This window comes from Onychomys torridus, chromosome 19, assembly GCF_903995425.1.
Source record: "Onychomys torridus chromosome 19, mOncTor1.1, whole genome shotgun sequence".
In the NCBI taxonomy this organism is placed as follows: Eukaryota; Metazoa; Chordata; class Mammalia; order Rodentia; family Cricetidae; genus Onychomys; species Onychomys torridus.
The window spans coordinates 10,581,225-10,596,545 of record NC_050461.1 but is presented as its reverse complement, the minus strand read 5'-3'; the positions used below and the strand labels follow the sequence as shown (position 1 = coordinate 10,596,545).

Genomic DNA, 15,321 nt, shown 5'->3' with positions numbered 1-15,321 from the left:
TTTCTTCTTTCATGCCTTGTTATCTGGGCTGCCACCAGAGAGATGCTGCTCACATAGGGTGCATCTTCCTGTTTCAAATAATCTGATAAAAGAGAATTCCTCACATTCCCAGGACCTCCTTGGCAGCTCACAACTATCTGTAACTCCAGTTTCACGGGATCTTAAACCTTCTTCAGGCCTCCAGTGGGCACTTCATGAGCATGGTACACAGAAATACGTGCAGCCAGATGCCCATATATAGGATAATTTTTTAAGAAGAGAAAAAGAAGGTCTGGAGAGATGGCTCATCAGTTAAGAGCATTTGCAGCTCCTACAGAGGACCCAGGTTCAGTTCTCAGCATGTAACTCCAGATCCAGGGCATCTGATGCCTTCTGGCGTCTGCAGAAAACACCCATTCATATTGAAATAAACAAACATAAAGAAAAGTAATAGTGATAATCGACCCCTTCACAGGAGTGCTCCAGTGGCTTGCACTTTAGTTGGTTCCAAAAGTGCAGTCAAGTTGACAACCAGTCACTTCAGCTTGCCAGCCAATTCTCAGTACAAGACGGTTGGTTGGTGGAAACGAAAGCAGTTCTCTCCCAAGGGAACTAGGGAAGAGCACCGTTCATCTCGCCCTGTTCACGGAGCCTTTGGTAGGGCCGTCTGCCCTCTAGAATAACACCGCGGGGTTTTGGCCTGGGCCCTTTGTCACTCCACACTTTTTCCTTGGCAAACCCCACAGTTTTGATGGCCTCAGTTTCCCGTCAGCTAAGCTAAAGTTTCCAGTTTGTACAGCTTGTGTGTTCCAGAGAGGTGCTGGGTGGGCAGAAGCAACACTTACGTGTGTGTGTGTGTGTGTGTGTGTGTGTGTATTACTCAGTACTTCCCCAATTTTCAGATTCACTCACTAAACCACTGTGGTAGCTATAATTGTCCCCCAAAGCTCCTAGGGGGTGACTGTTGGGAGGTGTGGCTTTGTTGGAGTGGGTGTGGCCTTGTTAGAGGAAGTGTGCCACTGTGGGGTTTTGAGGTTTCATGTGCCCAAGCCACACCCATTTCCTGTTGCCTGCAAGATGTAGGACTCTCAGCTACCTCTCCAGCACCATGTCTGCCTGCACACTGCCATGTCCTACCATGATGATAATGGACTAAACCTCTAAACTTTAAGCCATCCCCAATTAAATGTTTTCCTTTATGAAGGTTGCTGTGGTCATGGTGTCTCTTCACAGCAATAGAACCCCTCACTAAGACAACCACCAATGGACTGTCAGCCTGAAACAGAACTCCTACCTGCCCAAGACCTGGGAGGCAGAGCCTTCTGTCTCATCCTCGTGCATTTGACTTCCTCTTACCTCTCTACATTCCAAATAATTAGGACATCTGTTCAATGCTTTCTTTTGGAAACGCTTTGAATCTGTTTCTACCTATCAGCTTTGCCAGTATAATTAGAACACCAGCATGCTCTGCTTATAATCCTGCAGTGGCCTTTCTGTGGTGGTTCTGTCTCTGCTCCATATGGGTGTGGTGGCACATGCCTTTAATCCCAGGCTGAAGAAGGCCCATCTCTGAGTTAGGGCTCCAGGCCAGCCAGGTCTACAGAATAAGACCCTGTCTCAAAACAAAAACAACAGCAAACAACAGACATTACTAAAGCAAAGTATGTTGAAAACAGCGATCTAAAAAATACTTTATTTCAAATAAAATAGTGTTTCAAAAGTAAAAGAATATTAACTTCCTTTTATCAGCGAGAAAGAATTTCCAATGCTTTGCAAATGAATTGCTAAGAGTGGCAGTAATGTTTGTCATTGTTCTGACGCGTCGACTCCAAGGAGCTCCTGGGAGAGCAAGGCAAGGCTGAGGGGATCGGGCTGCTCACTGGCAAGGTGTTTGGATTGTCCTCAGCCAGCCAAAAAAGAGAAAGAACGCATTTGAAGGAGAGTGTTAAATTTATTTTGTAAACCTGAATGTTTAAATAAATACAATTTGATAAATACTTAGAAAGTTTATGTTGCTTTGGAAACTGTTCAGCTCCTAGAAGAGAATTTAGAAAGTCTGACATTAAGAAAAAATAAAACAGCTACAACCCAGAATTCAGCAGTGAGGCAACTTGAAGGCTTTGTATGATTGAGACAACTTAGCATCTAGTGTTAACTTAGGAAAACAGCTGATTGGACAAGGAAGCCCTGAGACAGGGAGAGACATGATTTCTCTGTAAACCATGAGGCTTCTTCCTCTTTCCAGTCTAGCACCTACCTTGTCCATAAATGCTCTGATATACCTAAGTATTGTCCAGGGGACCACACAACGGGCACTTGTTCTTCTGTAAGAATGAGTGCTTTTAGAGACTTGGGACTAATGTAGCTTCTGAATGGGTGCTGTGAAGCATGCCCTGTTGTCCCAGATACCCAAGAGGCTAAACCGGGCTTGAGGCTAGCCTGGGCAATATAGCAAAATCCCATCTCAAAAGCAGGCTTAGAGAGATAGCCCAGCAGATAAGAGCACTTGCTGCTCTTGCAGAGGACCCTGGTTAGGTTCCCAGCACCCATGTAGTGGCTCATGACTATCTGTAACTCCAGTTCCAAGGGGTCCAACACCCTCTTCTGGCCTCTCAGGCCACTATTGGCATGTATCATACATACATGCATACATGCAGGCATACATTTGTGTATGTAAAATAATTATAAATTTAAAAACAAAAATAGTATGTTCTGATTGCTAGGGCTATGTGGCTCGTGATAATGTTTACCTAGTATGTGTGAGGCCCTGGGTTTGATCCCTGGTACTTTGCCAAGAAGAAAGCAAAAGACCACAGCAACAAAACAGCAACAATACTTCAGATGTGCACCTTTGACCTGATCTTCCCAAGGATTTGTTTTAGGAAAACCAGGTTGTTACAAGGTACTGTTAAGTTCCTCACTCTTTCTAGGGAACAAGCTTACAGGGTGGGTACAGTTATAGTCCACTTTTTCAAGTGAGAGCTAAGTCTTCATAGATGGTAACCTGTTGTTCAGGATCACACAGCGGGGAAATGACCAAGCCAGAGCCTAGTGCAGTCTCTGATTCTCATGCAGTAGTGGATCCTAGCCACGTGTGCCGAGTCAGCTCAGAAGGACATACGTTTCAGAGCTGGGATGAAACCACTCCAGATCAGTAGGCAGTTCAGTTACTCAGAATGGTTTCATAGAACTTTTTTGAGACAGGGTTTCTCTGCGTAGCTTTGCACCTTTCCTAGAACTCACTCTGTAGTCCAGGTTGGCCTCGAACTCACAGAGATCCCCCTGCCTCTGCCTCCTGAGTGGTGGGATTAAAGGCATGCGCCAACACTGCCCAGCAATTTTATAGAACTTTCCATAAAGGAAATGTTAATGAGATAACATTAAATGTAAAAACATAAAATTTTTATACTGGTTCTAATTTTATAAAACCAAACAAACAAAGTCCCCCTGATTTTACTGTGTGTAAAGCAGAGGTAACTTCTTTGAGAGACACGTCTAATTCTGAGGCATCTTGTTTTTTCTCAGGCACCTCTTTTTCTAACATTTTTTTGGTTTGGGTATTTTGTTTTAGTTTGTTTTTTGAGACACAGTTTCAATATGTAGCTCTGGCTGTTCTGGAACTTACTGTGTAAACCAGGTTGGCTTCAAACTCACAGAGATGCGCCTGCCTCTGCCTCCTGATTGCTGGTATTAAAGGTGTGCACTGCCACCACCCAGCCTCTAATTAAACAATCTTAAGGAGCACCAATTCTGCTCCAAAAATAAATAATAAAAGACAGGGAAATTATCACAACACTAATAATGGTTTATATATTTATACATGTAGGGTACATTTTTTAATATTTTAAAGCTATTTGCCGGGCCAGTGGTGGCGCACGCCTTTAATCTCAGCACTCAGGAGGCAGAGGCAGGAGGATCTCTGTGAGTTTGAGGCCAGCCTGAGCTGCCAAGTGAGTTCCAGGAAAGGCACAAGGCTACACAGAGAAACCCTGTCTCGAAAAACCAAAAAAAAAGAAAAAAAAAAGAAAAAAATTATATTTTAAATATTTCATACTCGGGGAAATAATATAAATGTTGTATACTTAGAGCAATCAAATGACTGTCTCTCCACTCACCTCTTAACCTGAGGAGTAGAATGTTGTGAGTGGGCTGGCATCTCCGGGCGCCTCCCTCCTGTTCCCTCTCAGAGGCAAGACTGGATACTCTGAAGTTTTTGTGTTTGTAATCCCATGTAGGCATCTCTAATACTAGTTTGATGTGTCTTCGAGCTGTATGTACATGGTGTCATTCAGCTCCCCTGTCCAGTTCACGTATTTGTAACATTTCATCTACTCTGACTAAATTAACAGTTGCTTTACCTAGCATTTAGTATGTGGGTATTTGGTTGTTTATAGGTTGGAGGTTGGTGGGTTTTGTTGTTTGTTTGTTTTATATTATAGAAATACTAGTAAGAATAGTGTCATATGTCCCGAAACTCATGTGTCCCTTAAGCTAGGCCTGGTAACAAAGGCCTATGACCCTCCCTGCTCAGGAGGCTGAGACAGAAGGGTGGGTGCAAGCCTGTACAGCTTGGGGAGACCTGTCTCACAGGTAGGGAGATGATGGTCAGCTGTAGAACACTTGCCTTATATACATGACCTACTCTACTTCAAAAGCAGAAACCAAGCAAGCCGTCTCTTAGATGTCAGTGTGCATCAGAGCAGTGGGTGAATTTCTAGCTATTTCTGTTTTCAGTTCTCATGGTTACACATAAGCACTCCCAAAGTGACTAGCACTAAAACTGATATGTAGTGTTTAACAACTTTCTTTTCATACAGTGTCAGTATTAAGTAATGTATTTGCACAGAGAAACCTGCCTTAGAACTGTCCTTTAGGATGACAAATCGTGTGGGCTCCTATCCTTGCAGGTATGCCAACAGTAGCCTCATGAAGTACATGGAGAAACACAAGGTCAAGCCTGACAGCAAGGTGTTCCTCCTGGTAGGTGCTTCCCTCCCCACTGAAGCCTGCTCAGCATGGCTCCTCTCGTCCTGTTTACTGCAGAATTGTCCCAGCTAGTCCTCCTTTTGAAAAGGAGAGGGAGGGAGGCAGAGCGAGATTGACTAATTGCTGGATGCTTGAGAAATTAAATCTTATTCCATTGAGAATCATCCTTGACTTCTAGTTTTAAAATTCTTAAATGATTTGTATCAGAAAAAAAAAGAAAGAATTTTAAGGGTCCTTAGTGGTAATTTCATAAATATGTATGTAGTATACTAATTGTTCAGGGAGCAATGCAAGATCGTGTGAGAGTTAGCAAGATGGTTTAGTGGGTAAGAGCAAATGCTGCCAAGCCTCGACAACTCGGGTTTGATCCACGATCCCTGGGACCCCCCCCCCCCACGCACATTAGTGTGTAAAAGGCGTGTTAGATGTTAATTGTATCAGACATTAGTACAAAAGTCAGGTAGGTAACTTGTGAGCAACCTTTTCATGGGCTGTCACATTTCTCATTTGTTACTGTAGCTTCAGAAACTCCTTACCATGGATCCAACGAAGAGGATCACCTCAGAGCAGGCTCTGCAGGACCCTTACTTTCAGGAGGACCCCTTGCCCACATTAGAGTACGTACCCTTCTTCTCCGTGCTCTGTGCTCCATGTTGAGGGTGTTGGGTGCTGCTGAATGCCAGGGGAGCTCAGAGAAAATCCTCAGAGATGGGGCCACAGCAGCTTCCTAGTTGAAAGCCAGGACAGACGCAGCTCGGGCACAAGGCAGCAAGGTCAGAGGTTAGCCAGAGGGGCCAGTGCACCTGACAGCCTGCAGACACCTCTCTGGGCTTGTAAATACTAGAGACTTTTTCTGAAGGGGAACTTCATTTTCATGTTGAAGCAGGTGCAGAGACAGTGTAGGTTGGTACTGCTGCAGCAGTGCTGACAGAGTCCTGTGTCATACTGCAAGCCACAGTCCAGCAGTCCCACCTCCGCCGTGACAGTGGCAGTCAGCAGGATGGGCAGGTAGTGACTTGCTCCTTCCTTACTCCTTAAATTAAGACGTGTGGAAGGCGTCCAGCAAACACCAGGCCTGGTAAAGAGTGGGATGTGAGTTAAGAAGAAAAAGTACAATTTTAAAGTGAGGGGATAGAATTACAGATTTTGACATGCATTTCTTTTTCAATGGTTTTAGTGTGTTTGCTGGCTGCCAGATTCCATACCCCAAAAGAGAATTCCTTAATGAGGATGAACCAGAAGAGAAGGGTGACAAGGTATGAGCTCCGTGCAGCACTGACTTTCAGAGCGTAAGCGCAGCAAAAGGAGAACTGAGGGGCATAATTATCAAGGATAGTCTGTATCCTTGCCCACCTTTTATGTAACTTATGTTTATTTTGCTCTTTGTGGGAGTTTGGAGACTGAAGGTGGACTTTGAAGTTTAAACTGAGTTCCTGTTTTGTCTCAGTTCTTCATTATTTTGTCCAGTGTCCTCTCCGCCCAGCTATACTTTCCTGAGATCACTCCATCCTTTATGTTAATTGGCCACTCCCCCTGCTCTGTTTTCCAAAGTGCTGACTGAAAAGACTTTTGGTATTTCCCATGTGCCTTGTGGTACCCACTGAAATGTCTGTTTAATTTGGAGATGCTACACAGTCTAAATGAACCTTTGCTATTCAGGGCTCACTGTGTTAATCTTTGGGAAGGATGTATTTTGGAGGTGGTCGCCCCATTCGACCAGGTTATACCCCCGGTGTATCACCAGTCACACGTGTATGAAGAAGTGAAATGAATTTCCCATTCATCTGGCTCCACAGTAAAATTTCGGACCTTTCTCCCCTCTCTCCTAAAAGAATCAGCCACAGCAGCAGAACCCGCATCAGCAGGCCACAGCCCCCCCACAGCAGGCAGCAGCCCCTCCACAGGCTCCCCCACCACCGCAGAGCAGTGCCCAAACCAATGGGACTGCAGGAGGAGCCGCAGCCGGTGGGGCTGGTGCTGGAGCAGGCCTGCAGCACAGCCAGGACTCAGGCCTGAACCAGGTGCCTCCAAACAAGAAGCCCCGGATCGGGCCTTCGGGTGCAAGCTCAGGCGGCCCTGTTATGCCGTCAGATTATCAGGTACTGCATGGTTGCTCCTTTTTGTATGAGTGTATTTTATGAAATGGGAAACTGTCTTTTAACAAATCCTTTTACAGTTAAATCTTAGCCCCAAAATCTGATATAGAAACTAGATAGTTAAGTTTCTGGCATTCCATGAAAGGGAAGCTTTTTAAATCACATTTCGTGCAGTTGTGAGGTATTCCTGTTGTGACTTTTTATCATAACACCCCTGGGAGGGGGAAGAGGGAGGCAGGAGGCTCCTTAGAGAAACGTCAGGACACTTCTTTCTTCCTCTAAACCGCTCCGCCTGCCAGGACTGCTCCTTCCTACTTGCCAGGAGGACTTACACCTTGAAGAATTGAGCTATGAAATCACACACCTAGGAAAGTAGACTTCCTCTCTAGTCTGTGCTTCCACAGACCAGTTATATCACAGCTTGGGTCCGAGAATATTTGTCTGGCACATCATTTACTGAAGTACTTATTACTGACTTTGGACACCCACAGAAAGAGGCAATGATTTATATCTTTGTACTCTCAGAACCTAGATTGGGCTCTCTACTCGGATAACTAAATAAAACACTAAGGAGTACAACTGATATTAAAGAACATTGATAGTATCATAAGATTTGAGAAGAATTTAAACAAAAAAGCTAGGCAAAGTTATTTAGAAGGAAAAGGCATCTGTGCACTAGTATGAATAAATCCTCTAATAAATGAAAAGCAAAATTACAAAAAAGGAAAGGAAGAAAGAAAGAAAGAAATGTCAGTAATCTATCCATACTGACTGCAGATTGGACAAAATCAAGAACCCTGAGAATAGACAGAGCTTGAGAAAGATTGCTCTTACTGGAGGAAATAGTCAGTTAGTGGCCACATAAACACAGGAAATGATGAAGGCTGAGAAACAGGTCTCAGAAACAATTGTAGTCAGACTATAATTGTTTTAACACTAGATAGTACTTTTTGGTGTTAAGACAAAAAGGAAATTACAGCTGTAGCACTAGTTAAGGAAACTAAAGGGTGCCGGGCGGTGGTGGTGGAGCACACCTTTAATCCCAGCACTCGGGAGGCAGAGGCAGGTGGATCTCTGTGGGTTTGAGGCCAGCCTGGGCTACAGAGTGAGATCCAGGAAAGGCGCAAAGCTACACAGAGAAACCCTGTCTCGAAAAACCAAAACAAAAAAAAAAAAGGACACTAAGGGAGAAGACTTTGCTCACATTTGATTCTAGGATTTGTAAGGAGTGAGGTACCTCTAGGTTTGTTTTATCACACCCTTCAAAAATAAGCCATTTTTAACATTGTTTAAAAACAGTGCCATATTCTGTTTTCTTGTAGTCGATTCTGAGTTACTTTTACCTTGTTGTGTTCATATTGAACTGTTCTGTAAGGAGATGCTGCCCTGCGTAGTTTGCATGTGTGGGATTTTAGGCTGTTTCAGTATAAGCAAATATGATTAATACTTCAAAAAGAGGAGCATGGCATGGTAGCCAGCCCCGGAATCTCAGCACTAGAGAAACTGAGGGTCCAGCCTGGTCTACATAGTGAGTTCTAGGCTCCCCAGCTAGCCTGTCCTGTCAGCCTTCTGTTCGCTCATTGGCGGGCTCCCAGTATCCCTCGTTTGTGCTCTGAAAACTCTGCCGTAAAAGAATGGTTTCCCAGTCACCGCTAGTTAGGAAAGTGAGAATTAGCGGAATGTAGTTCTGTCTTATGGATATCACTTTTTCCATTTACCAGATTGTTTTGTTGTCAAATCTTAGTCATGGAAAAGGCTAAATCCCTCTGCCTTTCTTTACCAGTATAGCTCACCCTCCCCACTGCCCAGCCAAATCCAGTGCCAACCAGGGTGGTCACAGTTTAAGCAGGCCGCTATTTCAGATGAGCAGAACATGTCAACTGCTATGGAGCTGAGCCAGGATCCTCGCGCTGAACGTAGCTCATATCTCTGCCCTGCTGTGATTGGCATCTTGAGCCCCTGTCTGCAGTCAGTAAGCCTCTTTCCTGTTTTCTTCTAGCACTCCAGTTCTCGCCTGAATTACCAAAGCAGCGTTCAGGGCTCTTCCCAGTCCCAGAGCACACTAGGCTACGCTTCATCTCAACAGAGTACACAGTACCACCCATCTCACCAGGCCCACCGGTACTGAGCCACTGCCCTCTGCTCGGCCCAGCACAGCACAGCACAGACTGCAGCAGGGCTGTGTCTGCATTGTGAAGAACCCAGAAGGAAGACTGACGCCATGCAAAACTCGGCACTGGAGAGGAAACCTCCACGTACTGAGTGTCTGAAGGACTAATATCTCTTCTTGGTTGACTTAAAGAAGATTCTTGTGAAGTGTCCCCAGCCCTCCTCCCGCATGACTTCCTCGATGACCTCCCTAATGGAGCCTCTATCCACCCAGCACTTCTGTGTCCTTCAGCAGTCTCTGGGGGAGTCTCTGGTGCACCTTTCTCACGCTGTAGCAATCATTGTAATTTATCTTTTCTTAGGACTTAAACGTTTTAGGAACAGGGTTCCGTGGTGTATAGTTTTATACTTCATGAACTGATTTAACAACCCCAGGCGAACGCACCTTTGAAAGCATTACCCATCTTCACAGACTAACTGCTTTGCTCTTGGAAGTCTTAAAAAGAAACTGTTACTGTCCCAAAGTACTGTACTTTACGTTTTTCTTATCTCTTTCAGGGAAGGTCTAGTCAAAGACAAGTGTGGGACAGAGGATACCCACAACCAAAAACGGCGTCGATCTTTGCAGCTGCCATGCCTATGCTATGAAGAACTGAAGTAGTTGGTGGTTTTTATATAATCATTCATGTGGAACTTAGTTCCCAGAATCATCATATTCTGAATAATATTCAGTAATTAAAATTTATAATTTTAACCTTCATGTAGCTAAGTCTACTTTAAAAGGGGTTTCAAGAGCTTTGATGGAATCGGTCCTTTGGGACCCACCTGGGAAGTCTGAAGAGACTGTCAGCTGCACTAGGGCTTCAGAAAGGAGTCATGCTGATCAAAGCCCCCCCCCCCCCCCCCCCAGTCTTCCCCGGAAGGAAGAGCGTTTTCCGTGGGCACCGCTGGAGGCACTGGCTTCTCCCAGGAGCCCTTGGTTTCTTCATCCTCTCCACATCTGGGGCAGCATGAGAGACTTTCTTACATAATCAAGGATACTCCAATCGAAGCCTGTTAATTCACCCGCAGTGTTTTCCATTTGTATTTACATTAGGCATAGAGTGACTATTTTTAAAGCATGTTAAGATTTTAGGTTTTATTCATGTTCAAAGTATGTATTATGTATGCATAATTTTGCTGTTGTTACTGAGACTTAACGCTGTCAAGAATCTTTTCTATTGCACTGAATGCTTTCTTTTGCCCCTAGGAGAAAACTTAATAATTGTGCCTAAAAACTATGGGCAGATAGTGTAAAGTAGATGAGGTGAATATTTGCATTTCCATGATCTACGAATTAGAGGGGAGTTCTTTTTTAGCTACTTTTAAGGAATCCCTCACCCTCCAGAGTCCAGAGGAAATGTACAGGCTTTGCGCTCCCACTGTAGTGCAGGGGTGAGGCCATCTCTGTCCTGATGCCTCTAGCAGCATCAGCCTCGTTTTCAGTGTTTCTTGAGCTAGAAAAAATAGCCACTTGTTGTATATGCAAACTATATGCATTTTTAAAAACTATTCTTGTGAACTTATCTACCTGGTTATGATACTCTGGGGTCCATATTCAAGTAAAATAAGATTTTAGAAGCCAGTATACATTTTGCACTATTGATGTGATACTGTAGCCAGCCAGGACCATACTGATTTCTGCATAATAATGCTTATAAATAGTAATAAAGGTTGCATAGTGACATGCATACCGAGACTGAGGAGGAAGTCATTGACATGCTCACTGGGAGGAATTTCTGACTGGCTCCATGGATTTTTATCCCTTATATTTTTAAAAATAAGAATCAGCCTCCTGCATAATGTAGCTACCTATATAAAGTTCTGTCTTGTGCCCTGGAGCCCTTACCCAGGCCCAGTGCTCTGCTGGTAGAAAAACAAAGAACAAGACACATTCCTTGTTACAGCCAGTCCAGTGACAAGAAGCTCATGTAGGATGTCTTATGCTATGTGATTGACTTACAGACGTCATGATATGAAGGTCCTTTTGTTTACTTCCGAACCCACTTGGATAACTATGCTTCTGAATTTTATAGTAAACAGTGTTATGGGGAGCAGGTATGCGGCTGACCACTTGAGGAGAAAGCCAGTGATTAACTATCACAAAAGGTATCTATGCACATTTGAAATGTTCACAGCAGCCTTCCACGGCAATTGGGTGGCCTTGTGGACAGAGCACATTCTACCAAGTGGTTGTTGGAAATCACAATGAAAATAGCAGCTCTGTTCTTGCCCTCGAGTGAGCTCGCGTTTAATAAAAGATGTTAGCCCCAGTCTGCGGATGAAACAAAATACCCACAGTTCTTTGCGCGCAAACTGGATACACGATTCCGGCAGTATGCACCTATACATTCACAGGACTGTCCTGGTAAAACTGACAGATACAAGGGATTTTGTCGGTTACTTCCAGTATAGTGTTTTCCAGGACATAGCCGGGAACTCCTGTCCATACGCAGCTGGGTTCCACGCCACTGCACTGGTTCTGGCCCTTTGCTTTCTCTTCTTGCCTCAGGGTTGGTGATGCATACCTGTGCCCAGTGGTCTTAGAAGTGCTTCTTGTTCATCACGTCCTTTCTTTGTAAAGGAAGCTAGGCCTTTCATATACTTTAAGGCCATAGTCCATGGGGTGGGACCTCTAATGGGACCTGCAATTCTTAAGGGTAGAATTTACCTTTGTGAGCCTCAAATGATTGCATTCCTCTTTGAACATTTATTAGATACTATTTTGTCCCCTAGGGACACGTAGGCATCCTCCGACTGACTTATGAGAACCTCGGAGTCTAGGGAGGTATTGAAGGATTGAGTTGAAAGGTCTCTGTTCTTTATATTAAAAGTCACTTTTTGGGGTAGCTTTGTGACAAGGTGTTTGGGAAAAAGGATTCAGGAGTTTGGGACAGACTAGCTTAAAGTAAGGTAGCTTGGGCCCAGGGTGGTAATGTGAGGCTGAAACAATCCTTTTGATGAAGTAAGCCGTGAAGTGAGCTGCAGAAATCAAGGACGTGTCTATTTTTATACCTGTGCTTTTGAGACTTTAGAATTCTGACATTCTGCACTATTTCACTGTAACATGAACTGAGATCTTGGAGACAGGAAGGGATGATGTCCACATGCATTCACGTCCCCTGCCTCATGCTTGGTGCAGCAGCCTGCTAGTTGTTCTCTGTGCCTCTGAAATGATGCTCTTTTGTTGCTAAAGGGAAAAGGAACTGGAGAGGAAGCTTGGCAGCTTGCTTTGCTTTCGAGTTAATGTGTAGCCGTAGCTACACACTGAGGAGGACTTGCAGGGAAGCCATGTCTTCAGTTCAGTGCTGCTCCCCAGGAGATGGGGAAGGCAGTGGATGGCCATGGGGCTTACTGGAGGCTTGAAGGAGTCAAGAACAAGTAATAATTTTATATCAAATGTAGCAGTTTAGGTCCCCATAATCATCAAGAGTAGTCATGAATATCATAACCCCAAAGGTCAGTGTTTGAGGACTTTGAAAAGTGTGTTGTCCCCAAGGAGGTGCTTCTTCCTCTAAAGTTGTTGCCAAGAGGGAGTGACACGTATGTGTTATACGGGAAATACCTAATGCACTGTTATCACCTGTAGTGAGTAAATTAATACTATTTAATTTTTTTAAAGCTTTGTCTGGGTAGACACTAAAAGCATTATACAAAGCCAGGACTGAGGTGTCCTTTTTAATAACAACTGAAAGTACTTTTTATATATGTTACACAGTATGTCCTTTCTAAACTAGTTCGTATTTCTGGTAATTGCCATTTGTGAAGTGTCCCTGTCTTTTTCTGTCATTTTCTGCACGCACCCCCTCTGTATGACCGTAGATATTGCCATGGCTCTCCTTGCTCTGCTATGATGTGTATACTCCAAGCCCACTGCCCTCGGTAACCCATTCTGGGGATGCAGAATGTGCTGCCTCTTCAGAACTGAGGGCTTCCACTCTGGAGTTATCCAGCCATCCTTCTCAAAGTGACTGTTCCAGCTATGATAACTTACATGTATTTTATATTCTTGGTTGAAATAAAATTTAATTGACTTTGTTTCTGTGTGGCTTATTTTAGACGTAGAAAAACATTTTTAAATTAAGAAGTATTTATTACGCACGCGCACACGTGCATAGGCAGAGTAGTGTACTGTAGGGCTGTGTTAGGGTTTCTGTTTCTGTGGTGAAACAAATACCCTGGCCAAAAGCAGCTCAGGGAGGAAGGTGTTTATTTCATCATACAGCTTGTAGTTGAGGCGGGAGCTGGTGCAGAGGCCATGGAGAAGTGCTGCTTACTGACTACTCCTGGCTTGTTCAGCCTGCTTGCTTTTAGAACCCAGCCCCACCAGTCCAGGGGTGGCAGTGCCCATATCAATCATCAATCACAGAAAATGTGTTCCTCAAGCTTGCCCACAGGCCAATCTAGTGGAGGCCCTTTGTCAGTTGGAGGTTCTGTCTTCCCGAGTGACTGGCCTGTGTCAAGTTTATATAAAGCCAGCCAGCCCAAGGCTGGAGCACAAGGAGGATTTCCTTCTCTTCTGCCATGTGAGTTCCAAGTCCAGCTCAGCTGTCAGGCTCTGAGGGTAGTGCCTTTGCTGCTGCGCTCTTTCACTGGTCCCCAGAGAACTCTTACAAGTCTGGTTTTTTGTTTGTTTAAGATAGGGTCTTACTATGTAGCTCTGGCTGTCCTGGAACTTACTATGTAGTGGTCTAGAACTCAAAGATTCCCTTGCCTCTGCCTCCTGAGTGCCGGAATTACAGATGTGTGCCACCACCACCCAGCTGCAGCATACTCTTATTCAGAGTAGTTATGTCACAAAAGCAAATGGGGCTTACAAATAACTCAAAAGTAAATACAGCTTTCTAAATACTTCAAGAGAAATATCTAGGTATTTTATAAAGAAAACAGCATTTTTGTGAATGGAGTTGAGCAGAAAGATTCTCCTTCTGAAAAGGTGTTCTGTTGGACATGGCTGCCCGTGTGGTCTGCCTTCTGAGATCACTGCAGTTGCCAAAGGCATCATGGAGTGAAGAATGTTTTAAGTGACTTAAATACAAAACTTCTCTTTCTTTGTAAAATAGACATTATGCATCCAACTTGGCTGTTTCCCTATAGTCATTGATTGTGCATTCGGCCCTGTCTTAGAGTTGCTAGTGCTGTGATAAAACACTGACCAAAAGCAGTTTGGGGAGGGAAGGACATATTTGGCTTTGATATCCCGAGTCACAGTCTACTGAGGAAGCCAAATCAGGGGCTGAAATAAGGCTAGAGCTGGAGGCAGGTGCTGATGGAGAGGCCATGGAGGGGTGCCGCTTCCTGTCTTGCTCAGCCCATTTCCTTACAGCCCCTAGGACTACCTCCCCAGGGGTGGCACCACCCACAGGTCTCTGGGCCCTCCCACATAAATCATCAATTAAGAAAATGCCTGTCTTAGGGTTTCTATTGCTGTGAAGAGACACCATGACCACGACAACTCTTACAAGGAAAATATTTAATTGAGGTGGCTTGCTTACAGTTCGGTCCATTACCACCATGGTGGGAAACATGGTGGCATGCAGACAGACATGGTGAAAGCTACATCTTGGTCAGAAAGCAACAGGAAGTCAACTGACACACTGGGTGGTGTCTTTAGCATAGGAAACCTCAAAGCCTGCCACCACAGTGGCACACTTCCTCCAACAAGGCCATACCTACTCCAACAAATCCACACCTCCTAATAGTGCCATTCTCTATAAGCTTATGGGGGCCAATTACATTCAAACTACCACAATGCCCAACAAGCCAATCTGGTGAGGGCATTTTCTCAATTGAAGTTTCCTCTTTCCAAATGACTGCAGCTTGTGTCAAATTGACAACCAACCAACACAGGTCCTGCACTACTTGTAGGATAGATCTTTCCTTGGAAAACGTGTTTGCTCACTGTCCTTTCTTAAAACCATCTGGGTAAAAGAACATGGGCTGGATAGACCCTTAGCACTCTAGGTAACAACTGGAACGTAATATCCCTAGCAGACTCAGTTACTTGGTCACTGCTCCAAGGTTTCAGGCACTTATAACCAACATGGTACACACCCAACACAGAGTAGGTGTTGAATGTGGCCAGTCAGTAGCATCATTTGCCTACTTGCAT

The 15,321-nt window shown here is 44.4% G+C and overlaps 1 protein-coding gene across 4 annotated transcripts in view; it reads left to right on the top strand.

The window, feature by feature from the left end:
- Positions 1 to 13,247, top strand: part of Cdk19 (cyclin dependent kinase 19) — a 51,358-nt gene extending 38,111 nt beyond the window's left edge. For all 4 annotated transcript variants that reach the window (XM_036168859.1, XM_036168856.1, XM_036168858.1 and 1 more), the window contains 5 exons: positions 4,887 to 4,959; positions 5,485 to 5,582; positions 6,143 to 6,221; positions 6,798 to 7,064; positions 9,061 to 13,247. In XM_036168859.1, the coding sequence (XP_036024752.1) occupies positions 4,887 to 4,959; positions 5,485 to 5,582; positions 6,143 to 6,221; positions 6,798 to 7,064; positions 9,061 to 9,189 (646 nt within the window). In that variant the 3' untranslated portion in view covers positions 9,190 to 13,247. The remainder of the gene's footprint in view (positions 1 to 4,886; positions 4,960 to 5,484; positions 5,583 to 6,142; positions 6,222 to 6,797; positions 7,065 to 9,060) is intronic.
- The last annotated feature ends 2,074 nt before the right edge of the window (positions 13,248 to 15,321 follow it).